At 51.5% G+C, this 25,960-nt stretch overlaps 1 protein-coding gene across 1 annotated transcript; it reads left to right on the forward strand.

Moving 5' to 3' along the window:
- Window positions 1-1,174: 1,174 nt before the first annotated feature.
- Window positions 1,175-24,522, forward strand: A4galt (alpha 1,4-galactosyltransferase (P blood group)). Its single transcript, XM_060388943.1, has 5 exons — window positions 1,175-1,269; window positions 14,301-14,536; window positions 18,327-18,492; window positions 21,166-21,304; window positions 23,029-24,522. The coding sequence occupies exon 5, from the start codon at window positions 23,076-23,078 to the stop codon at window positions 24,123-24,125; it is 1,050 nt and encodes a 349-aa protein (XP_060244926.1). The 5' UTR covers window positions 1,175-1,269; window positions 14,301-14,536; window positions 18,327-18,492; window positions 21,166-21,304; window positions 23,029-23,075; the 3' UTR covers window positions 24,126-24,522.
- The last annotated feature ends 1,438 nt before the right edge of the window (window positions 24,523-25,960 follow it).

A 25,960-nucleotide genomic window follows, 5' to 3' on the forward strand; every position in this document is an offset into this window, starting at 1 on the left:
CATTGTAGATGCGCCCCGCTGGAACTCTGGGACTGGCTCTTTTTTTTTTTTTTTCTTTTAAAATATGGATCAAAGGACTCAAACTCAATCTCACGCTTGTCTGATAAACAGACCCTGTGGGAGGGTCTGTTTGTGTGTGTGGTGGGTCTCACTGTGTTGCTCTGGTTGTCTTTGAACTCACTGTGTAGACCAGGCTGGCCTCGAACTTCCAGATCAGCCTGTGTCTGTCTCCCAAATGCCGGGATTAAAAAGGCATGTGCCACCACCGCCGGGGGCTCCTTGTTTGAGTTTTAGGATGGGAGAAGCCAAGTCACCCCAGCCTTTGGGAGGCGTGGGCAAGAGGATTGATTGCAAGAGGTTTACAAGAAGGCGTGGGCAGAGGTAGATTTGACAAATCCGAAACAAAATCAACCCTGGGAGTGATGAGAACGAACGGGCTTGGCCGGGGGAAGAGGCAGGAGGGGCAGGATCTCAGAAGGGCTGTCAGCTGGAGGCTGGTGTCCTGGAAAGGGGGAAGGAGCTCAGCCAATAGCTGAGTCCTGTCAGAAGTGGGCGTTTCCCCTTTCTCAGCGTTCTGTATACCAGCTGGTGTGGTGAGAGAGGCCATGTGGGGCGGGCAGCAAGGGCGCCTAGGCAGCAAGCCTGAGGGGAGAGCTGGCCGGGAAACAGTGCCACTAGGGAACACGCTGCTGTGGGCCCGGCCCTTCCCTGGGTCTCGTCAGGCCAGGCAGGGAGTGGACAGGACTTGCAACAGAGTCTAGGCGGTGGCGTCAGTCTGACCTAAGACGACGCAGCCCCTTCTCAACTGCAGAACGTTCGAGTAAACAACCAAACCGCTTTGAGGCTGGGTTGTTTTTATTTTGTTTTGTTTTTCATCCGTTAAGAGGAGAAAACGGAGCCTTGGGAGGCTGAGGCAGGAGGATTGCTGGGAATCCGGGGGGTGGGGGTCAAAGTGGGCTGCAGGGAAAACCGCAGGCTTGAGGATAATGTTGCCAACCGCGTAACCGGGGTGGGGGTGGGGGGTCAGCTCACACCTGTTGGCTTCCCGCTAGCGATGTCTCAGTGGCGCTCCCCTAAACTGTGAGCCCTGGCTGCGGGCGAAAGGGGAGGGAGGGACCCCTCCCCGCCCCCGGAGTCCGCGATGGACCCGCGGGGCAGGGCGGGCCGACCCCGCCCAGGGCTGGAGGGGCGGCGCTCCTGTCCGCTGGGCCCACGCCACCGCCCGCCCTCCCGGGGCGCAGTAGCCGGCCGCCGCCGAGGGAGCCGGAGGTACTTGGGGAGTGGGCAGCGGGCGGGGAGGGAGGTTGTTGGGGTCCGGACACCCCTGTTCTAGGCCGGCGGGGAGGTGGGCTGCGAGATGCCAGGGGTCCGGGTCTCCGCCTGGCCACCTGTTCCACGGGCGACAACGGTGCGCGCACCGGGTCTGCGCTGCGGTCCCTCGGCCGCCGCCTGCACGCGAGCTGCGCCCCGAAGTTGAGCGCTACTCTGGGCCCGCAGAGGTTCCACAGTTCCCTCCCGCAGCCCGGCGGCCCTCGGAGGGTGAGGCCCAAGGGGGAGAGGGACCACTGGGGATCCGAAGGCCGGATCCCAGAGCCCTGCTCCGCGACCTTGGGCGCGCAGGGTACCTGGAAGGTCGCGCCGGGGCGCGTCCGGGAGAGGACCGGACTTGCCGCGCCTCGCGGTGAGGGCTTCGGGCCGGGAGTCGGCGCTGGGCTTTCCGGATGCTCCGGCTTCCGACCCGCGGCTCGCGGAAGGGTCTTCAGGTGGAAGGGATAGCCTGGCAAAAGCTGGGGAGCAAGGAGGGACAGCGCGGAGCCGAGGCCCCCCAGCGCTCGGTCCTGGGGTCAGGACTCTCCCGCTTCTGCCCTTCTTCAGATGAGAGCGACCGAGGTGGGATCGGAAGCCCTGACGGGCTTGCAAGAGGCTTCGCCTGGGAGGTTTATCCTGTACCCCTCTCTCCGCTGTTGGGGCGAGCCCCCTCGTCTCAGTTTCCTCGCCTGTCACCTGGAGCTACATGCTCACATCTCCCTGGCAGATTCCACGGAGCCTCTCGCCCGCGGGAGATGAAAAGTCTCCTCATCCACAGCAATCCAGCTGCTGTAGCCCCACCCGGCTCCGAGGTCCTCTCTCCCCCTAGCCTCTGACCTCCCGCGGGTCCCCAAACTCGCTTGTCATGAGCGTTCTCGAGAAATACCACGTAGGAAAGTCCTCAACCTAAACGTTTCTTCAACGCCTCGGGGGCTTTTGGCCCTGCTGAGACAGCTTAGTCTGAGGCGACCTGTTTGGAAATCGTGTAAGGAGTTTTGCTTTGTTTCCTTGCACCAATTACGGCTCTGCAGCTGTCTGCCGAGGTTGACAGGATTAGTCCCACAGAAAGGTTGCCCGCTCGTGGAAGGGCGATGGATGTTTCAGGGTGTCAGCAGGATTGGTTGACTCTCCGGAGGCGACTGTGACCTACCACATCACCCCCAGAACAGCCTGGTGATGGGGGTGTCGGAGTCCGAAATTAACACCTTTACTTCCTGCTCAACGGCCCTGGGTTTTGTTTCACACCGCACTTGGTTCTTTCAGACACTTGTTACTTTTTCTTTTGTTCTGAGACACCGCCTCACTGTGTAGCCCGTGTTATAAGAATGATTAATGCCACCACATCCTTATCTGCTATAAAGGAGATTTATTTGAGGGGAGGGTGAGGGGAGAGGATGATTGAACACTAGACAGGCAGGCAAGACAAAAGGTGGGGGCAGAGCCATGAGGGCAGAGAAGGACAGAAAGACTAAGAGACAGAGAGCTGGGCCGGCAGGCGGGCCCTTCACATCCTGCACACCTGGCGCCAGATGAGGACCTAAGACCTTGTCAGGACCTTGAAGGCCCCCGGGGGCGGGCCAGTTGAATTGCTTGCACACCAGCATTCCTCCCTCTGCTTAATTCTGACCTTGGAACTCACAGAGATATACCTGTCTCTGCCTCCGGAGTGCTGGAATTAGAGGCCTGTGCCTGCACATCTACCTAGATTCTAATACCTATATACAAACGTATGCATTTTATAAATGCATTTATTTGTTTAGCTGGTCAGTGTGAGAGACCATCTCAACTGCTGGCTGTGCAGAAGCCCTGGGCCTTGGTATGCTTCCTCGGAAGGTGGGTATGTATCTCTGTTTTCCCTAGAAATGAAACAGTGAGTCAGACAGTGAGCAGCTAAGAGTTTGTGTGCTGTTTATCAGCGGATGTGAGCTCTTTGGCTGGTAGTTTGGTTTTCTACTGCTGGCACTTGTATATGTTTGAAGAGCTGGGGTTTCCTCTGTTGTTCCGTTTGGTTTGGGATTTATTTATCTTGTTGCGTCTGAGCGTTTACATTTGTTTTACTGTATATGAGCGTTTTGCCTGTTTGTATGTGCACCCCACCCATGCCTGGTGTCCTCTGAGGTCAAAAAAGGGTGTCTGATACACTGGAAACTGCAACTGAGTCACCGAATGGTTACTGGGAGTCAAACCTGAATCCTCTGAAACAGCAACAAGTGTTCTTAACTGCTGAGCCACTCCCAGCCCCAGGGAGCTCAGCATTCCTTCATTTGTTTAATTATTTGGTTTGTTTTAAGACAGTCTCACGTAGCACGTACTGGTTTGTAACTTGCTCTGTAGCTTTCAGGCTAGCCTTAAACTTCCAATCTTCCTGCCTCCCGAAGGCTGGGACTACAGATCACAGAGCCAGGTTTATGGGGTGCTGGGGATGAAACCCAGGGCTTCCTGTATATTAGCAGTCTAGCAACTAGGCTCCACTCCCTCAAGCCCGGAGCAGATTTTTTACATTTTAATTTTGCTTTATCTCCGTGTGTGTGTGTTCGTGTGTGTTCCTGGAGAGGCTTGGCTACATTTAGAAGCCGATTAGAAAGAGCCAGAAAAGGGCTCTGCGGGAGGCCCAGGGTGAAGGGAGGGGACTGGCTGGTCTATAGACTGGGGTCCCCAGGGAACCCAGGAAATGAAGGAGGAATGCATTGTACTCTAGAGGGAGGTGAGGGCAAGGGCTGAGAGAGGTCTCTTTGGACTGGCTTTGAGCACCTTTGGGAGAGTTGGGACTCCTGGGAGGGGGAGTCAAGCCTTCTGCATCCCACCTGAAGGATCCTCTGAACTCCCTTAGCGCCTTCTGCTAGGGTTGGGCCTTTTGGGTCCCTGACCTCTGGAGTCCTCTCTCACGTGAGAGAGCAGGCGTTGCGGTCCTCATGTGAGTGAGCGTCCATTTTCCTCTCCCTGGGGACGGTCTGGGTAGAGCCGCACCTGCTGGGCTGGGAGAGCGGCCTTTCTCTCCATCCCCGGGTCTGCAAGCCCTCCAGCCGGCCCCTCTCCCCTGGGTCCAGGGTCAACTACGAGCTCCCTCCCTCTGACAGCGCGGCCTCTGAGGCCGCGCCTGCTGGTGTGAACTGGCAAATGGGGAGCTTGGGGAACAAAGAGCCCTGAGCAAGCCTGAGATGGGAAACCGATAAAAGGGCAGAAGTCATTGTTCCAAACCAGGTGTGGAAGCTCCCGACTGTGGGCGGCGGAAGAAAGGGGATAGTGGGGGTGGGGGCTTGAGACGGGGAGGGGAAGAGTGGGAGGGGGAGGGCGGGGCAAAGACGGGGCCGCTCAGGAACACCTATCCAGTAGTGTTCCTTGTCTCCTTCCGGAAAGTCTGGGGGTGGGGGGTAAGCCCACAAGAGGTCACACTTATGTTTCCCTCAGCTTTTGGGACAAAACTTGAAACTCAGGGTCAGGCCTTTCTTCATCACAGTGACCCTGAGCCCCTTACTCCAGCACAGGGAGGTTGACCCCTTTCAACGGGTAAAGGATGGCTGAACCCCACCCAGCATTTCCATTTCTCAGCTGCGCCTTGGTTTCAACTCTCAGAAGATTACAAATTGAAGGCTTGTGGCGGTGGTGCATGCCTGTGATCCCAGCACTTTGGGAGGCAGAGGCAGGCCTATCTCTGTGAGTTTCTCTGTGAGTTTGAGGCCAGCCTGGTCTACAGAGCAAGTTCTAGGACAGCCAGGGATACACAGAGAAACTATGTCTCAGAAGCAAACAAACATACAAACAAAGATTGAATGGAGGGGCAGTATGGGGATTGGTTCAAAGGGCAGTTTTGATAGGAATATTCATCAAACTTCCCCTCTGTGCCTGATCCTAGTTATTCTGAGATGTGTGTTGGTTTCTGCTGTGGTCAGGACACCGGCTGTAGATGTCACAGCAAAGTTGTAGCTGAGTCAGGTGTCTACCAACCTGCTGCTACTCCCCACCGCCCTTTGCCACTCTCCTGCCCACTTCTGAGACTGATGTATTAAACCTCCTGGGGAAAAAATGACTTCTCACTGGAGAAGAGCGCCTCACAGACGGAAGAACACAAAACAAGAAGACACCAGCTCCAGGGAATACAACTGGCTGTCCTGCAGGAACCGTGAGGGTGTGGGCAGGCAGCTGTGCCCTGTGGCGGGAGCAGGCAGGCCGGAGAACAGGCTGTAAAGCCATCGTTTACCTGCCTTTGACGCAGGAGTCTCCTTTCTAAGAACTAGCCCTATAGGAGTAATTAAAGATTTTTCTAAAAAATGTTAGGTATAAGGATCTTGGTGGGATCCATTTGCCGTGGTGTTTCTGAAAGTCCAAAGGTGGAAACCACTTCTGGCCATCAAAATGGGAAGCAGTGATGGCCTGGAGATGGGAGCTGGATATATCAATGCCAGGGCTTCACACAGAATCAGCCTCGGTTACCCATGGGGCATTGCTCTAGAATCCCAGAACACTAAAGTAGCTTTTATGAAACCGCAGTGTTTCCGTGTAGTGTAGCTAGCCTGCAAACATCTTTCGAATGATTTTAAAATGAAGTCATTTCTTTGATGCTGATATAAACCCAAGGTTTGGTGCATTGTCAGGTCCAAACCCAGGAGAGAGGTCACCCAGTACCTGTGGTCCGTCCTATATAAACATATTATCTCATTCCTATATAAACCTGCCATTTCAGCCATGAATTCTCTTGGTCCTTGGCTTCTCATTGGGTCTGCTTGCCCTCCCCTCTTCCTTTGTCATCTCATGGCCCCAGCCAGTGGGATTCCTCCGGATGCCTCTGACGGTATCCTCCCTCATATCTACAAGAGGAACCTTCTCCTCAACTCTACCTAGGAGCTATAGTGTCCTTCTTTTCATTCATGAATGCTATGGATGTGCTCTGCCATTGAGCTAACCTTCCCTTCCTTGCATTTATACTTAAAATATTATTGTTGCATGTATGTGGAAATCAGAGGAGGATGCTATGGAGTTGGTCCTTCCACTATAGGTTTCAAGTCTTTCACAGCTTTTACACCCGTGAGTCATCTCCCTGCCCTGTTGCTTAGTTTTATCAATCATATTTTAATTGTGCATGAGCTAGGCAAGCAAGCTCTCAACCCTTAGGCATATTTTAATTAATTTGTATGTGTGGGTGGGGAGAGCGAAACCAATTTGCTACGTGGCAAAGTCTGACCTCAAACTTGAGTCAATCCTCCTCTCAGCCTCCTGAGTGCTAGGCTACAGAGTGTGTTACCGTGTCCAGCTTAACATATCTATGTAGGATTTTTAAAAAATTGTAGCCAAGGCAGTGGTGACACGAGCCTTTAATCTGAGCGCTTGAGAGGCAGAAACAGACAGATCTCTGTGAGTCAAGGCCAGCCTGGTCTACAGAGTGAGTTCCAGGACAGAAAGGGCTACACAGAGAAACTGTCTCAACAAGACAAAAGGAAGCCAACTGCAACTCCAGTACAGGACAGGAGTGACCCTGGGTGGAACAAGGAAAGTCCTTGGAAAAATCCAAAATATGTGTTCTGATTTGCATCCTCAGGTGGCGAGGTGGGATATGGTACACTTGTAACTTCTTGCTCCCTAAAACCCAGCACTGGGGAGGCAGAGTTAGACGGACCTCTCTGAGTTCCAGGCTAGCCAAAGCTGCATAGTGCCGCCTTGTCTCAGAAACAATTTTGAGCATGCAGGGTTTCTGTGTTTGGATGGGCTTGGTGCATTGTCAGGTCCAAACCCAGGAGAGAGGTCTGTAAGCAGTGTTCCCCCGAGTTAGTCACTGCAGCCAATCCCAAAGAAGAGATAATTTATTCATTATTCAGAAAATAATACCTGCTCTGGGGTTTTACTAATCTTTTCTGCTTGCAAACAAACCTGCAACCTATGACCTTGCACAAATGTCACCTTTCCGTAGGACAAACCCACAGAGTAGCTTAGCTGCCACAGGGGAAATGCTTAAGGATTTGTGGGTGCCTGTGGTCAAGCTCCAGTGTGTTCCCCAGGAGATGAGCCCCCTCCCCCCCCCCCGCTTGTTTTGTTTGTTTTCTTGAGGCAAACACTGGCCTAGAGGCACCAGGTAGGCCAGGCTAGTTGGCAAGGAAGGCCAGGGATCCTCCTGTCAGTGTCTTCCCAGCTCTGGGGTACAAATGCACTTAGCAGCTTTTATATGGATTTTGAGGATCAAATTCAGGCCCTGGTGCATGGACCAGCCCTTCACTGACTGAGCCTTCTCCTCAGCCCATGCCTTGGGATAACTGTCTGAGTGGTGTCCATAGCTGAACAGCAGCACTGTTTGGGATGCATGCCCTATGTTCTGACTGGGTTTTTGTCAATTTGACACAAGCTAGAGTCATCAGAGAAAAAGGAGCCTCAATTGAGAAAATGCCTCTGGTACGTAAGGCATTTTCTAAATTAGTAATTTATGGGGGAGGGCCCAGCCCTTTGTGGGTGGTGCCATCCCTGGGCTGGTGGTCCTGGGTACTACAAGAAAGCAGGCTGAGCAACCTATAAGGAACAAGCCAGTAAGCAACCTCTCTCCATGGCTTCTGCATCAGCCTCTGCCTCTAGGTTCCTACCCTGCTGGAGTTTCTGACCTGACTTCCTTTGGAGATGAACAGGAATCTGGAAATGTAAGCCGCATAAACCCTTTCTTCCCCAACTTGCTTTTCAGCCGTGGTGTTTCACTGCAACGCAAGAAACTCCTAACACCAGCGTGAGATGCAGACTTAGCCTACAGCCTTTCTAAAAGCCAGTGTTTGGGGTTTTGCCAAGCTAATCAGGTGAGAGATGCTATCTGAGTGTTTCAGTTCGCATTTCTCCTCCGTTGAAAAATGTCCTCAGGGGCCGAGGATGTGGCTGAGCTGGTGCTGGATGATGAAACTGGTGTGGTGGTGCACACTTGTAACCCCGACACTCAGGAGGTGGAGGCAGGAGGATCTGGAGTTCAAGCTTCTTCCTCAGCTACATAAGGAGTTTGCCACCAATGAGCAATTTGATACACTGTGTCAAAAAAAATGACAACAAAATAGCCATCCTTGGTCTTGCGTAATTATTAAAGATTCATATTTTGTATGCACTCAAACTGTTTATTGCCCTTTTTCTTTTTCCTTTCTTTTTGTTTTGTTTTGAGACAGGGTTTCTCTGGGTAGCCTTGGCAGAACTGGACTTCCTTTGTAGACCAGGCTGGCCTCAAACTCACAGAGATGAGCCTGCCTCTGCCTCCCTGAGTGCTGGGATTACAGGCGTGTGCCACCGTGCCCAGCTGTCCTTTTTCTTTTCTTTTCTTTTCTTTTTTTTTTTTTTTGGTGGAGGGGGAAGGGAGAGGGGAGGAGATCCAGCAGAACTGAAAACTGAAGATGGCAGCAGTTTGGCTTGGAGGATCATCCTGTGTTCCTGTTGCCTATTCAAACCAGGGAGGAGCTGCTAAGGTGCCTACTTAACATATCAAAGAAAACCTGGCCTCCAGGTTCTCCCAGAATTCCTTAGTTCCCACCTAAATTTTCCAGCCTGGGGCTGGGCTTCCTCTCCTCTAGAGGCTCTTCACTTTATAATTCAGACATTTTGGTTTCCCCTCTCTCTCTCTCTCTCTCTCTCTTTCTCTCTCTTTCTCTCTCTCAGCGGCACATGCTTGCCTTTTCCTTCTCTCCCACCCCACTTCTCTGCCTCTCTGATTGATTGCGTGGTGAGTTCCCTGGCCCTGTTCCTTGGGACCAGTGAACCTCCCCAAGAACTGTTCCCAATAATTTAGCTTGAATTGGCTCATTTCAGAGGTGGAGAAGGAGCAGCAGTTAAGAGCACTTGTTGGGTTTTTGTTTGTTTGTTTTTGTTTGTTTGTTGAGACAAATTCTCTGTGAATAGCCCTAGCTGTCCTGGAACTCTGTAGACCAGTCTAACCTGGAACTCAGAGATCCTCCTGTCTCTGCTGGGATTAAAGACATGCCCAGTATGTGGCCTGGCCTTGAATTCCTGATTTTTCGACTCCACCTCCCCATTGCTGAGGTTAACAGGTAGGTATGCGTCACCATGCCCTGCTTGTCTCTTGGCCACAAATTAGGGTTGGGTTTTACTTGGTTCTAACCTAAAAATCCTTTTCTAGGCTGGTTGGATGGCTCAGTGGGTAAAGGTACTTGTCACTGGACCTGATGACCTGAGTTTGACCCCTGGGACCTACATGGTGGAAGGAGAGAACTGACTCCCATGGGTTATCCTATAACCTCCACATAGATTCACGTCATGTGTGCCCCAGTACAACCACCACACATGAAATAAAACAAATAATGTGACTTGTACGGCCGTAGCGCATGCATGCCTTTAACCCCACCACTCCAGGGGCAGAGGCAGGCAGATTTTTTAGGACAGCCATGGCTACACAGAGAAACCCTGTCTTGAAAGCAGAAAGAAAGAAAGAAATTCTTTTCTTCTTAAAGATATGTGAAATAGAAATTTGGGGCCAAACTGTTTGAGAGAGAGGGCTAAGTGAGTTTATCCTGTTTATTCTTCTCCAGTCTTTTCTGTCACATGACAGTGTGGGAAAAATTCTTTAACCATCCTAGGAAGAATTTTGCTTAAACAGAGGCTAGAGAGATGGCCCAGCATTTAAAAGTAATGGCTGTTCTTGCCATTACTTTTAAGGACCTGGGTTTGGGTCCTAACACCAGTATAGCCCTCGAACATCCATAACTCAATTCTAGGGGATCTGATGTCCTCTTCAGTCACGAGGCATGTGCTTAGTACACATAAAATAAGCCAAATACATAATAACTCAAAACTGGTCCTGCTGAGCCTGGTGGTACACAGTATGGGAGAAGGAGCAGGCAGGTCTCTGAGCTCCAGGCCAGCCTGGGCTGTGTAGTGAGTTCAAGTTAGCCAACAAAACAAAGCAAAACAAAGCTGGTCTGACCTAACAAGATGCTATTAGGTAGAAGTACCTGATGTACAAGCCACGCTGATAATCTGAGCTCCGGCCCTCAAACATATGTCTAGCTGTCCTCTGACCTTCGTATATGCATGCCCACTCCACCCCGACTTACACACACACACTAAAAATGAATGTCTTGGTTGAGAGTTCCTATTGCTGTGGCAAACATCATGACCAAAAGCAAGTTGGGAATGAACGGGTTTATTTCAGTCTTTCAGCTTGCAGCCCGTCATTCAGGGAAGTCAGGGCAAGAACCAGCAGGCAGGAACTGATGCAGAAGCCAGAGAGGGGTGCTATCTGCTGACTTGCTACCCACAGCTTGTTTTTTTGGGGGGTGGGGTAGGGGGCTGTCCTAGAACTTCATCTGTAGACTAGGCTGGCCTCAAACATGCAGACATCTATCTGACTGCCCCTGCCTCCTCAGTGCTGGGCCGAAAGGTGTGTGCCAGACCCACCTGGCTTTTTTGGGGGTGTTTTCTTAATTGAGGTTCCCTCCTTTTGAGTGACTAACTTGACATAAAACTAGCCAGCACAGATAACAAAAGCTCCATGGTCCTGATACTTAGGAAGGACCATTTTTCCTTTGCCTCAGTGGTTCCTTTTCTGTTGTCTAATCTCTGAATTTTTTTTTTAATAAAAAAAACTATGACCTGAGCATGGTGGTGCACCCCTTTAATCCCAGCAGAAGGAAGGCAGCGGCAGGCTGATCTCTGAGTTCAAGGCCAATTTGGTCTACAAAGCAAGTTCTAGGCCTGTCTGAAAACAAACAAACAAACTTTATGTATATGAGTGTTTTGCCTGAAGTATGTATGCAAACCATCTACATGGCTGTTCCTGAGGAGGTCAGAAGAGGCATCAGCTATGCTGCACCTGGATTTATAGATGGTTGTGCATTTAACCAAACTGAGCCATCTCACTGGCTTCTCTCTTTGGTTTGGTTTTTGTACAGGGTCTGGCTCTGTAAGCCCAGGCTGTCCTTGAACTCAAGATCCCCCTGTCTCCATCTCACAGGTTCATGCCACCAATTCTGGCTGGCTTACTTGTGAGTACAGTGACAAGATGCTCTAGCCTCCTGTGAGGCTTGGTCTCTCCTTCCTCGTGGCTCTGTCCATTTCAGCTGATACCAGGAGCAGTTTCTAGCGAGACTTCAAGTTCTGGCTTTTTTCAGGGCAGTTGAGGCCCACAGTGCATGTGTGAAGATTAGAGGATAACTTTTCTCCTTCCGCTGTGGGTTCCTGGGACGGAACTCAGGCCATCAGATTGCACAGCAATGGCCTTTACCTGCTGAGCCATCTTCTTGGCCCGATAACTATAGTTTTCAGGGCAAGAGCCAGGGCTCTGATCAGAGCGGTCCCGTTAGATTCAGCCAGCACACACACCGAGTGACAGCGAAAGCCGGGTTCGTTGGATGTGAGAACATGGGAAAAGGAATAAAGAGGCCCAGTAACTCCCAGTTCCGTCCTTGGTTACTGGTATGGGCTTTAGGTTTAAATGGTGGAAGAATTAGGACAGGAGGTAAGAGGCAAAGTAGGGAAACCGTCCTGGTCAAGGTGTAGTCTGCCTGGTCGTTAATCCTATCTCTGGTTGAGCAGTGTGGTCAGAAATTTTTGCCATGTCTGATCAAGTGGATCAGTGTGATTCCTCCCAGATGACAGCCCCTGTCCTGGGGGTGCTGTTTCCTCTTCATAATTACCTTCATCTGGGTATTGGTCTCTAGATAGTGTGTGTGTGTGTGTGTGTGTGTGTGTGTGTGTGTGTGTGTACTTCAGGCATGCATCTATCTCTATGACCCTCACCATTTCATTCATTTGTTTGATTAGCTAGTTGGTTGGTTCTGTTTTGTTTTTTGAAACAGGGCTTCTTTTTGTGCAGGCCTGGCTGTCCTGGAACTCTTTAGACCAGGCTCAAACTCAGAGGTTCATCTGCCTCTGTCTCCCAAGGGCTAGGACTAAAGGCCTGCACCACCAGACTCTAGACAGTTTTCCCTAAAGACATAACTGGCCAGGTTCCTGGTTTTATATCAACCATGCCTGGTCACCAGGGTGGGAGCTGCCTTGTTGGCCTGATCTCACCCCGTGTCCAAAGTGAGGGAAAGGGATAAGGCACCGATAGCCACAAACCCTTTCTGGAGTCCGTTCTCAAGTTTAATTCTGTCTGTCTGTCCCGAAGGCAGTGTGTAGAGTCTTCAAATCCTGCTCGGGTTACTCCGATAGATGTTTTTCTTGTGAGCAGTATCAGTAGACAAGAGTCACACACAGTGACTTGCAAAGAAAACATAAAACAACCTTGGGAACCAGGGAGAGAGACAGACAGAGAAACTACTTGCTGGAGGGGTTTTCCATGAGTTTGGTTGCAGGTTCGGCAAGAGACAGAACTGTTCAATCATAGGTCTTGTGATCAGCCTCTTAGGATGATAATCTTGGTTGACAGCATTGTGTCGGGACCATCAGGTCTTCTTAACTTTATTTTTATCTGAAGTTTTATTTCTTATTTGCCTGTCTGTCTCAGTGTGGGGGTGCTCATGGAACTCTTAACCGTGAAGTCATCTCTCCAGCTCCCATTAATGTCGTTTTTAGAAATATCTGTAAATCTTTGTTTTGGTTTAACTTGTCTGGATTGAGAAACGTTTAGCCTAGGACACCGGTGAAGCTCCTTGGGCATGTCTCTGAGGGGGTTTCCACAGAACAACTCTGAGGAGCAAGGTCTTGGCCAGAAGTGGGCCATATTTTCCCGTGCTGAGGGAGGGGGACAGTGGCAGAGGAGCCTGAGCAAAAGGGGAAGGAGAAAACCCAGCTGTGCTCTGGCTTCCCTTCCTGATTCTCTGAGTGCCAACAAATACCATTAAGAACCACACCAGGCCTCCGCTGCCACAGTGAAGGCCACCTCTTTTTATGAGGTGTTTGGTGGCAGTGATTTAAAAAAAGATAATACAGCAACTAATGCCTGTTTTTGAATCATTTTATTTCTATTTCTGAATTATGATAGAGGCATTGCTTAGAGTGTGCAGTTGTTGGTGGTGTCTAATTCTCTTTGCTTGAGGGTGATGGTCATGAGCAGTGGACGAAGCTCAGTTTATGCATTGCTTGTCCACATGCGTGAAGCCCAGGCTTCCGTTGTAGCACCGTATAAAGCAGGCATGGTGGCTGTAATCCCTGTGTTCAAGAGGTAGCACAAAGCCAGGCGGTGGTGGCACACGCCTGTGATCCCAGCGCTTGTGAGACAGAGGCAGACGGATCTCTGAGTTCGAGGCCGGCCTGGTCTACAAATCGAGTGCAGGCAGTGCTATGGAGAAGCCCTGTCTCAAAAAAAAAATAGAGGTAGAAGCAGAAGGATCCCAAGTTCAAAGTCATCCTCAGATACATAGAACTCAAGGACTACAAAAGACCCTGTTGCAAACAAACAAAAAACAAACCCAAAATACAACAACAACAACCGAGCCCGATTCCCACAGCTTGTCTGTGGCTTATACATGTGTACATATATGCATGTATGAACCAGAGGATGCGCCTAGATAAGCCAGAAGCTTATCAAAGGCTACCTTCCCAGAATTCTTCCCATGCCGTCACAGACCCGCAGACTTAGCATTTGCCATGGTTACATACATTACAATAGAAAATGTCCGCGCCCCAACACTCTCCTCTCTGTGTGGCTTAGGTCACAAAATAACAGGACCTCCAACTCCCCTGCCACCCCAGCATATGCTCAGATACTTCAACCCAACCCACATCTGCTTGAAAAGGCCCCAAAGTTAGACGGCAGACAGTTCAGTAGAACTCCAGAGTGGCTCAAATAAGCCTTTAAATGGACAGGGAAAATGAAGGGCACGGCCTGCCACATTCCTGATAGGAGATTGCTCAGCCATTGCACTCACGGACGTATCTTCATCGCCGGAGGTTAGCATGGGCTTTGGTACATGACCACGGGTAGACGCCATGACAGGGCTAGAGGCAAGGAAGGATGTCTGGCTCCTTTCACAGGCTCCCGGGGAAAGCCGACTGTACGCTTTTATCTATCCGCCAGCAATCCCTCAGAATTTAGCTGAGGTGAAACGGGGTTGCCATATTTATTTCATTTTATTTTTTTCCAGTTTGAGGACAGTTTTATTAGAGCTTAAAAGAAAAACACCCCAGGACAGGGGTGGGCAAGACGCAAATCTTCACAGGTACCCAGAGGACCGGAGAGAACATACTTAGGTTCTGGCCAAGACCTGAGAGCGAAAGACAGAGAAGAAAAAGAAATAGTTCCGCCAGTCTGAGTGAGAACACAGAAGCAGATGGTCCCAGCCAAACCTCATGACTATGTGGACTGCTCAGAAGTTTCTTCGTATGTACTAGTTTATACCCATTATTGAAATCAGTAATATTTCTCTAGACCAGCAATTAACCGTTTGTTTGTTTGTTTGTTTGTTTGTTTTTGTTTTTGCTTTCTTGGTGGGTGGTGGTGTTGGTTTTTCTATGTTTTGTTTTGTTTTGTTTTGTTTGAGAAAGGGTTCTGCTATGTAGCTTTGGCCAGATTGGAACTCTGTGTAGGCAAGGCTGGCTTTGAACTCACAGAGCTCTCTACCTGTCTCTGCCTCCAAATTAAAGGTGTGCACTACCATGCTGGCCCTGACATTGGGAATGAGGCCCCAGGCTCTAGATCTCTCTTGAAAGGCTTTCTCTTCCTCCCCCTCTTCCCCTCCTCCTCCTCACTTGTTCTGGTTGATGACTTGATGGTTCCTTTGAAGCTACCCTGGTTTGGGAAGTCAGCTGCCTCCAGTTACTTTGTCAAGTTCAAAGGAAGCTCCATTTCCCCAAATTCTGCCCACTAGACAAAAGAGCGGCAATCGTCAGGAGCCTTGAGGCCAGATCCCTCTAGAGAAAGGAGCCATTTTCCTTATTACTGCAGAAGGGAAGAATGGCAATCTATCGTGCTAATTGGCACACCAAAGTGCCGCTGGCCTCCAGGCTCCCTCAGTGTGGCAGGCATCTCTTACACATTTCAGGTCCCTGCAGGATCCTTGCATTTCTCAGCGCTCCTCTCCTCCTTTATCCTAACCCTCTCCAGCTCATGGGCTTCTGTCTCCCAGCTCCTCAGGCTCCTTATAACCCCGCTAGTTTGCCCTCTTTCTTGCCAACACTCTTTCTCTTCATCTTTCACTCTCTCCCTTTTTCCTTATCTCTCTCCTTTGCTCCTGCGTCACCCCTGGCCAGGTCCAGCCTGCTGGCCATGTTCGGTCTACCATACTTTTTTCTCTTGGCTGTGGGTTCTTCCAGACTCCTCTACCTGTTCTCTCATAGCTACGATAAAAACCTCCCCCTTAACCATACCATGGTGCAGTCACATCATCAGTGTTTGCGCCCTTCTAGTCTATGTGGGCCACGGCTCCTGCCGCCTGCCTCCCTCTTGGAAGGGAAGCTTGGTTCCATCATAATCACTGATGTTTTCTGAGGTCCTTGTCCCTGGGTCCCTGTGCGCTCTCGCTCCCCACTTCACTGCTGTGTAGTTGTGCTTTGGGCCACAGTTCCATGTGGGTGAGAATTTGGGTTTTCTCTGTGCCCTCGAATTCTCTAAAGCTGTAACTTCTTTACTTTTCTGTGTGTGTTTCCATAGGAGAGGGGGCCGAAATAAGCTATCCTTTTATTCCCTTTGGGACAGAGCTTCTCTCCTCTCCCTCCCCCTCCCCCTCCCCCTCCCCCTCCCTCTCCCTCTCCCTCCCCTCCCCTCTTTTCACCCCTCTGGTCCCCTCCCCTCTCCTCTCTCTCCACAGAACAAACACAGGTGGTGCTGGGGGAGAGAATCCTGGATTTTATAGATGCTGAGCCAGCATTCTGCCCTACCCTACAGTCAGCTCCCTATGTGGGGCATCTTACCCTTTCTCCAGCCACGGACTGTAGTCTGTAGTGTCCCTGCTGGCCCAGGAAGCAAAGTGGACAAACCCTAATGCCCAGGCAAGGCTCAGGGAGATAACCTCTCCTGTGGTATGTGTCCTGGACATAGGACCCCTGGGAAGGAGTCCTAAAGTGGGCTGGGGGACTCTGGGATACTTTAGTCCCTGTCTAAGCAGCGGGGAAGACAATGGGAAGGGGATGTGACTTGATTGCCCTAGAAGCAAGTGTGACCAGGGACTAGAAATTTGTGCTCTGACAGCTCACTCTGGAGAGCCGGGCGGGAGGGTGTTAAAATAGAAGGTCAGTCCTGGTCAAAGGCCGCACACAATCATACTGCTGGACGTAGAGATAAGAGGGCCACGGGCTCCTCCGTAACCTTAGAGATTACCCCAGTGGCTCTCCTTTGCCCAATCCCTCTCCCTTACACAGATGCCTGACAGGAAACGCCTGTCACTGGTGGTCTGTGGAGGCCTAGCTTTCAGGCAGGGCCCGAGACACACCTCATGTTCTCTACCCAAACTGGGTCTTAGTCTTGCCACTCCTGGGGCCAAGTGTCATAGGCCACAAGGACTCACCCCATCCCAGCCTCACTTTGTTTGGTGGCCTGGAAACCCTAGAAACTTGGTCCATACTCGCCGATAGGCCCACTCCTTTATCCCCCTCCCCCTCCTCCTCCCAATTCCACTTTGCATGGACCTCCTGGACCTCCCACCTCACAATCTCTGCTTAGCTCCTCAGGCTCCATGGCCCTGGTTCTCCTACGTGTGTCCCAGCTTGGTTGTTGAATGGAGTCTTCTGTTTTCTTTCATCTTATGAGGACCCCTGGATAGGGTTGCCAGCACTGTCCGCAGAGACCTGGGGAGGGGGACCAGTGAGGTACCACACATAGGAATTCTGAGTTCTCCTAGAACCTGTATCCCCATCAGAACGTCTGACCCTCCATTGGCTCAGCACGTGTTTTCTGTGAGCCATTCTGTTGGCACTCCAGCCCAGAGATGGCATCTACGGGGTTCAATGTAGGCCAGATCGGACCATCCCCATGACAGTGTCTTGGCTCAGAGTCAGCCTGGGAAACAGATGGAGGTACATCCATTAAGGATGTAGCACTTGGGATGGAAAACAGTGCTGGGACTGGTGCCAGCCTCTGTCCTTGCCAGCCTGCACTTCTGCAATGAGGTCCTGGTAATAGGGAACTGTGGAACTGCTTAGAGCAGCAGAGTGCCCAGTGAACATACTGTCTGAAAATAGCTCCCTGCCCTAGGGAAGGAAGCCTGGGGACAGGAGGTAGCTAACAGGCTCTTCTGACAAGGGCCAGGACTTGGGGTGCAGCTGCAGGGCCTACCCGGGGGGTGGGGTGGGTACGCACTTTGAGTCTGAGGTCACATGGGTATTGAGCTGTGGCCAACTTGGCCCAGTACATAACTTCTATTCCTGACTCTTCAGCTATTGACACCAAATATGGTGTGTGTGATTCTGAATCTAGCACCTCAAGCTGTGGTCAGGCACATCCTACCCCACCTTAGGCCAGGGCTCTACCCTATGCCATGGCAGAGTCAGGGCATCCCAGGACTTCAGGTCCCAAATACTCAGGGGTGCATTCTGCTGATGGCTGTCCACATATCTATCTGTCTCCCACTGTATTAAAGCTGCTTATGACCCTGCAGGGTGCATCAAGACCAGCAGCGTATGCCTTTAATCCTTGGAGGCAGAGGCAGGCTGATCTCTTGAGTTCCAGGCCAGCCTGGTGTACAGAATAAGTGCCAAGACAGCCAAGGCTACACAGAGAAACCCTGTCATGAAAAACGAAACACACGTGCTCGCTTCGGCAGCACATATACTAAAATTGGAACGAAAAACGAAACACACACAAAAAATACTTATGCCCAGAATAGCCTCACTCCCCAAGGGAGGACAGAGCTCGCATCATTCCATTGGTTGTCCCAGCTCTGCTACTTGCATGACCCTGGCTGGGCTCCCAAGCAGCTCACTGACCTTGGCTCCAGCCCCGCTCACTCACTGGTGCTCTTGTTCGGTCAGCAGCTGGCCCCCTGCTCAGCCATTGATATGCCGGTTCACAGATTCCCTCCCTCCTCGGTTCATTCACAGATTCCCTCATCTGCTCGTTGGTTGACTATACCTGTGGAATGCTAGACAGGCCTCCAGATGCTGAACAAACACAAAATATCAACGCAAAAATCTACTTTTCCTTGTTGAGTTCTCTCCCAGGTTTCTCATCCCAGCAGGAAGGAAGGTTGGGAGCAGGATGAGTTCCAGGCTAGCCTGAGAAACAAAAGGAAAAGGGAAGACTGTGCTGCAGCTCACCTGGTGGAGTGTTTGCCTTGCTTGCACGAGGCGGTGAGGAAGGAGGCAGGAGGATCAGAAGTTCAAGGTCATCTTTTCGGCTATATAGTAAGTTGGAGATTAGCTTGCTCAATGTGAGTCACTCAGTAAGACAAAATATCTATCCTTGTTGAATGTCTTACTGTGTAAAAGTGCTCTGTCCACATGTATGCCTGCAGGCCAGAAGAAGGTATTCAGATGGTTATGAGCTACGTGGTTGCTGGGGATTGAACTCTGGACCTCTGGAAGAACAGTCAGTGCCCTTAACCACTAAGCCATCTCTCCAGCCCAACCATTTCAACCCTTTTTTTTTTTTTTTTTTTACGGGTGGGAGGTGGGGTGATGGGGGAGGGGGAGAAGGTTGGGGGAGGGGATCCAGCTCAGACCCGGAAGGCCGCGCACCTGGGGGTGGGGGAAGAGGGAGAAGTAATTGGGAGTCCCTGAAGCTGGGATCGCGGGGCTGTCGCCCCTGCTCCGTCCCCTCCTTTGTCCCCCGCCCTCCCCATGGCGCACTAGGCTCTCCGCTGCCACCACCACCACCCCCACCCCCCGTCGAGCATTGCCTCTGGTCATCCCCATCCCCCCCACTCCCGGTATTTTCCCCCACGACGTGTCGGGGACCCCACGGCCCTCACCTCAGCGCGCCCTGGCCACGGACTCTGGACAGTCGACGCGCCAACCCGGCTGTAAGAGCCGCATGCCCCCATTTCATCTCTTATAAAGGAAAACATTTCATTGGGGCTGGCTTACAGTTTCAGAGGTGTAAGCCACTGTCATGGTGCTGGAGACCGAGCTGGGAGTTCTATATCTGGATCCTCAGGCAGCAGAAAGAGAGTGCCACATTGGACATGGCTTGAGCATCTGAGACTTCATAGCCCGCCCCCAGTGACACATTCACTCCAACAACTCCTGATAATGCCATTCCTATAGGCCTATGGGGCCATTTTCATTCCATTGGACTATTTCTAAATAAATTTACCTAAACAGGCACAGTATTTTGGGATAAGCACTAGGAAAAATAAAAGTGGAAGGCGGGGATCCCTGGAGTGATAGGTTTGAGACATGAGGGTGAGTTATGACTAGAGAATGAGCCATCCAAGCAGAGAGAGTAGGAGGTGTCCAGGTCCTAAGGCAATGATGGTATGTGGCTGATATAGATCAGGAACCAGAAAGAGGGTGGGAAAAGCCAGGGTGTAAGGCAGAAAGCTGTGGGGACCTGAATTCTCACATTATTTAGGGTCTCCTGCAGCCCAGGCTGGCTTTGAACTTGCTATATGGCTTAGGATACCCTTAATTTTCTTCTCTTATCTTTCAAGTGATGAAAACATTTTTTTGTTGTTGTTGGTTAGTGGTTTGATTTGATTTTCTTTTTTAATTTTATTTATTTATTACATATATACCAGAAGAGGGCGCCAGATCTCATTATAGATGGGTGTGAGCCACCATGTGGTTGCTGGGAATTGAACTCAGGACCTCTGAAAGAGCAGCCATTGCTATAACCGTTGAGCCGTCTCTCCAGCCCTGATTTTCTTTTTTGACACAGGGTTTCTCTGTATAGTTTTGGCTGTCCTGGACTCGCTCTGTAGACCAGGATGGCTTCCAACTCACAGAGATCCTCCTGCCCCTGCCTTCCCTAGGACTGGGATTACAGGCATGTACTACCATGCCTGCCTAGGTTTGGTTTTCAAGACAGGGTTCCTGTGTGTAGCCCTGGCTGCCCTGGAACTTCCTCTTTTGAGAGTAGGTTGGCCTTGAACTCAGAGATGCTCCTGCTCCTGCCTCTTAAGTACTGGGATTAAAGGTATACTAAAACATTTTTTTCAAGACATGTTTTATTTGTAAGCATTTATCTGTGTGTGTGTGCAAATGTCTACATGACCAGAACATGGTACTGTGTCTCTCAGAGCTGAGGTGTAGGTACTAGTGGGATCTGAACTCTAGTCTCTTGCAGCAGTAGATACTCTTGATCACTGAGCCATCTCTCCAGCCTCTAACTTTGTTTTTTTGGTTTTTTGAGACAAGGTTTCTCTGTGTAGCCCTGGATATCCTGGAACTCACTCTGTAGACTCGGCTAGCCTCGAACTCATAGATCTAGCTGCCTCTGCCTTCCTGAGTGCTGGGATCAAAGGCATGTACCACCTCGTCCAGCTTGTTTTTAAATACTGGCATCTGGCTATGTTGCCCAAGGCCGTCCCAAACTTGTATGTAAACTCAAATGTCCCCTAACCCTGTAACCCAGTCACTGTGTCCAACTCCGAGTTTATTTCATCTTGTTATGTATGGTTCTTGGCCTCACAATGTAGCCCAGGCTGGCCTGGAACTTGTAGTGATCCTCCTGCTTCTGCCTTTCCAGTGCTGGGATTCAGCCTTTGTCTCTCACTTGCTGGGTATCAGCTGATCTGGAGTAAGTGTGGGCTGTTCCCCTCAGTGACCTCCCGCAGCCCCTTGTAGCCTGTGGGAACAAAGGTGCAGGGCTCCCACTGGCCACTCCCTTCTCCATCTGACTGGCCCTTCCTCTCCTTCGTGTCCAGCTCAAGTGCCGCTTTACCCAAGGAGTTCTAGTTGATTGTATTGTCCCTCTGTCTCCGGACAGTGTGCCCACAGGGCCAAGAACAGGCTAATGTGCTCAGTTTGGCAACAGGGCCAGACTCTGGAAGCCAAAGTTGCTGACCAACTTGCCCTTCCAGCCGGGAGGGTCCAGCTACTGGAGGTCTGACCCTTTCTGCCTTTCACCTTTTGCAGGTGGGCTGACAGGCCTGTGCATCAGACGGCAGGCCATACTCCTGTTGGCAGAGAAGATCGGCTTCTAACCCAGTGCACGCATCCAGGATGCCTGCAGGCTGCTAGGACCCCGCCTCCTCGCCATGGACTGCCCAGGCTGGTCAGTAGCTCTTTAACCTGGAGAGAGTCCATCAAAAAGGCTCAAACCCCAAGCTCTTCCCCATGGGATGGTAATTCCAAGAGCCTAAGGACTCAAGTCTCAGTTCCCTGTAGCTCCTACCTGGCTATGTCTAGTCCTTTGACCTCCTTCCACTCAAGTTTCCTGACTCCTAAGGTCAAAATTATGCACTTGGCCGGGTGGTGGCAGCGAACACCTTTAATCTCAGCTCTTAGGAGGCAGAGGCAGGGGGTTCTCTGAGTTCAAGACTAAACTGGTTGACAGAGTGAATTCTGGGACAGCCATGGCTACACACAGAGAAACTGTGTCAAAAAAAAAAAAAAAAAAAGATGCAACTGTCTCCTGGAGTAGCCAAGGGCCTGAGGGCTGTGAAGGCGACCTAGAACCTACAACAGGTATGGGGTGACCCAGCGCCAGGGCTGCTGGTGATATTCTGGTTATAGGACCAGGCTCGTCCAGTGAGCCAGGCACCCTTTTGGCCACTTCCTTCCAGGACCAGCTCTCTCCCCAGGAAGAGGTAATATGGTAAGAGCACAGACATCCTCACCCCCGCCCACTCCTCCCATACACATCCTGCTGCTGTCTATCTGGGCACAGCACAAGAGATATAGACTGTCCGTGTCCTCATCCTTAAGGCAGAGGCGAGGATTAGCCCCTGTCAGCTGCCTGTGTGGGTTCAGCAGGTTTGTGTGTGTGGGTTACTGTTGGTTAGATGGTCAGTCTTGACAGAGCCCATGTATGATGTAGGGTGTGGCCGGTGTAGTTACAATCCCAGCACTTGGGAGGCTGAGGCAGCAGAATCAATAGTCAAATAGTCCATATAGTGACTGGTGAATTCGAGGCCATCCTCACCGACTTAAAAAGCCTGCCAGGTGGGGCTGGAGAGATGGCTCAGTGGGTTAAGAGCACTGGTTGCTCTTCCAGAGGACCCAGGTTCAATTCCCAGCACCCACCCACATGGCAGCTCAGGACTGTCTGTAACTCCAGGATCTGAAAACCTCACACAGGCATACACACAGGAAAGACACTGACACACATAAAATGAATAAATAAATAAATAAATAAATAAATAAATGAATCCTTAGAAAAAAAGAGCTCCCAAGTGTCCATCTGTCTCTATCTCCCCACGGGTGGGGTGGGTTATAAGCACACATTGCTGTACATGGCTTCTCCATGGGTTCCCGGGATCCCAGCTCAGGGCCTCGCTCTGTTTTACCCACCGAGACATCTCTGCCATCCTGAGCCCAGGTCTTCATGTGTTGGAGGCTTTTAGTGGCCTGTCTTTGAGTGAGCCAAAGCCTGGTCAAAGGACAAAGGAGCTGAGGGGTCAAAGGACATCCCCAATAGGCCAAGAGAGGCAGACTTGGTCAGGCAGAGGGGGCCACGTGGCAGTCATTGCTTCTGACTGTCCTTGAGTGTGCTAGACTCTGGCTGAACACTGCCAGAGCCATGGGTTCTGGTCCCCAGGCATTCACAGGTTTCCTACATGGGGCAAAAGGGACCTTGCCAAGACCCCAGTCTACAGCTCCTGTTTTACAGATGAGCAGGCAGCTCTCTGGGGGGCAGCTCATGGCTCTTGGGTCTCAGAGACCTTAGGCTTCGGAAGCTGGCACTATGTCCCCTTGGTGTTGGTGGGAAACACGTTTCTCGAGAGTCACGGATGCCTGCGGCCAGCCTACCTGAATGCTGGTGCTCATTTTTTACAGACCAGTCAATCCCCGTGGGTGTCCCCTGCTCTGATCTGGAGGAGACCATGTCCAAGCCCCCTGACTGCCTGCTTCGGATGCTCAGGGCCACCCCCAGACAGTGGGTCTTCACCCTCGTCATTATCAGCTTCAAGGTCACACTCTTCGTCTCCTTCATGATCTACTGGCACGCTGTGGACTCACCCAAGGACCCAGGACGACAGTATAGCCTGCCAGTGGACATCCCCTGCCCCCAGCTGACTTTTGCCAGCCTCCCTTCCCCAGGCAGCATCTTCTTCCTAGAGACATCAGACAGGACCAACCCCAGCTTTCTGTTTATGTGTTCTGTGGAGTCAGCCGCCAGGGCACACCCAGACTCCCGGGTGAGGGTGCTCATGAAAGGGCTGACTAGACACAGCACAGCCCTGCCCCGGAACCTTGGCATCTCTCTCCTGAGGTGCTTCCCCAATGTCCTGATACAACCTCTGGATCTGCAGCAGCTGTTTGAAGGCACGCCTTTGGCAGCCTGGTACTTGAGGGCCCAGCGCCGCTGGGAGCCCTACCTGCTGCCGGTGCTGTCGGATGCCTCCAGGATCGCACTCCTCTGGAAGTTTGGTGGCATCTACCTGGACACGGACTTCATCGTCCTCAAGAACCTGAGGAACCTGACCAACATGCTAGGCTTACAATCCCGCTACGTACTCAATGGCGCCTTTCTGGCCTTCGAGCGCAAGCATGAGTTCTTGGATCTGTGCATACGTGACTTTGTGGACCACTACAATGGTTGGATTTGGGGCCACCAGGGCCCCCAGCTGCTTACCCGAGTCTTCAAGAAGTGGTGTTCCATCCGCAGCCTGAAGGAGAGCCACGCTTGCCGAGGAGTCACCGCCCTGCCCCCGGAGGCCTTCTACCCCATCCCCTGGCAGAACTGGAAGAAATACTTTGAAGAAATCAGCTCCGAGGAGCTGGCCCGGCTGATCAATGCCACCTATGCTGTCCACGTGTGGAACAAGAAAAGTCAGGGCACACACCTAGAGGCCACATCCAGGGCCCTGCTGGCTCAGCTGTACGCCCGCTACTGCCCCACGACACATGAAGCCATGAAGATGTACTTGTGAGGATGGACCCTCCGGGCAGCCTTCGTGTTACAGCAGGATTATTAACGCCTTTCCCGGGGAGGTGGGATCGGCAGGCAGGAAAGAGGGGGAACACTGAGCGTTCCAAGGTAGCTGGATGACACACAGTTGGGGGCTGGTGGCAGGAGAGGAACTCAGAGAAGCTTGTGTATGAATGCTGACAAGGGTCCAGCGCTCTCAGCCTCATGAAACCAAAGGCAAGGGCAGCCCTCCCTGAGAACACCATCTTTTCCCTCTCCCCTGGGACACTGCTCTGAAGAGCTGCCACAACCCATTCCAGAGTGGGAATGTGGAAATTCTTTTGGCTCCAGGGAAAAGGTTTTAAATCCCCCTCCCTGTTGTAGACACCGGGGGCTATAATAAAAGTGACTCACCACCATCCAATGCCTCACGGTCACGTGGTATGCTGTGAACATAGACTTCCGAGCACACTGTTCTGCAGATGGGAACGGGGCTGGGGGTGACCGTTTCATTGGGGTCTTGAAATTTACTTGGAGAGGCTGTGCTCAGAACTGGGTGGCTGGCTGCCAAGGTGTGGAAGGAGCCTGTGGTCCCAAATCGCTTCTCAAGGCTCACAAATAGCCTATTCGTACCTCTTGATAAGCCTAGATTTATTTTAGCCTAAATGGGCCTCAGTGTGAACACCAAGGCATGAGGAGTAGGGGCTAGCCCCAGCCAAGCCTGGGAAGGGCCTCGGCCTCACCCTGGAAGCCTGGATAGGCTACAGGTAACTCCAGCACCAGGACTGGACCATGGGAAAGGCTCTGCAGCTACTGATTCTCTCCTCTGATTGGCTGGGCATTCCCATGGGGTGAGAGGTCAGGAGGCTGCCAGGAATTTTGGACTGTTCTCCAGCCTCTGTGTTCTGCCTGCACAAGGGCTTGGGCAGCTCAGTAAGGAGGTGAGGAGCCTGGCTCCAAAAATACTCAAGAGCATGTGAGGGCTTCGATGAAGACGATAAATTGTAAGCCAGTTATTTCTCCAGCCAATCACAGTATCATTTGGAAAGATCTCAGCTTATAGGGGCTGGAGAGACGGCTTGTCCATTAAGAGCACTTTTGCTGCCTTCTCAGAAGACCCAAGTTTGGTTCCAAGCACTCAGTACAGCAGCTCACAACCACCTGTAACTCCAGCTCCAGGGGATCTGATGACTCCTGGTCTCCATTAGCTCCTCTACTGCCATGCGCACATACACACAAAGGCATTGAGTAATCTTTAAAAAAAAAAAGAAAAGAAATCTCAACGGTCCCGGCTGGCTGCTGGGGAATTAACAGCAATTATCCTGTTTCCGTCTCCCAAGAGGTAGGATTATAGGCATGAGCCGGTGAGCCTCCTCAATCTTTTTCCTCTCTGTTTTAGAATGACAGGCTTTACTCTGACAGTGCGAACACTGTACGTGACTACACACACTGGAACCCGTGACATGATATCTTGGGGTTTGGGGGTTGTTCAGCCACATGATGATCTAGCGACAGCCTAAACAGGTGCTGGCACACAGACATGAAACATGTCACCCCCTCCCCATAAGCACTGCCACAGCTCCCTGAGGCCCAGCATTCAAGGCCTTCCATTGCTTAGCCCTGCCTCCCTCTCTCCTCTCTCTCCATCCACACTGAACTCATATTCCTGGCTCCTCCCCACACTCACAGCGGCACCTTGAGGCTCCTATGCCTGTGCCAATGCTGCCTGTGGTGCCTCTCCTGGCCATCCTCACTGCCAACTCACTGCTACCCACAAGGAAGACTTCCTCTTGGGAAGTGGTTTGGGACTGAGCCTCCTCTGGCCACATAGCCCCCTGGGGGGCGGCGGGGGGTGGG

Source organism: Meriones unguiculatus, chromosome 8 (genome assembly GCF_030254825.1).
Source record: "Meriones unguiculatus strain TT.TT164.6M chromosome 8, Bangor_MerUng_6.1, whole genome shotgun sequence".
NCBI classification, from domain to species: domain Eukaryota; kingdom Metazoa; phylum Chordata; class Mammalia; order Rodentia; family Muridae; genus Meriones; species Meriones unguiculatus.

Bases quoted from the DNA above. Each gene is read 5' to 3' on its own strand.
- A4galt (XM_060388943.1), top strand. From the start codon at position 23,076: ATGTCCAAGCCCCCTGACTGCCTGCTTCGGATGCTCAGGGCCACCCCC.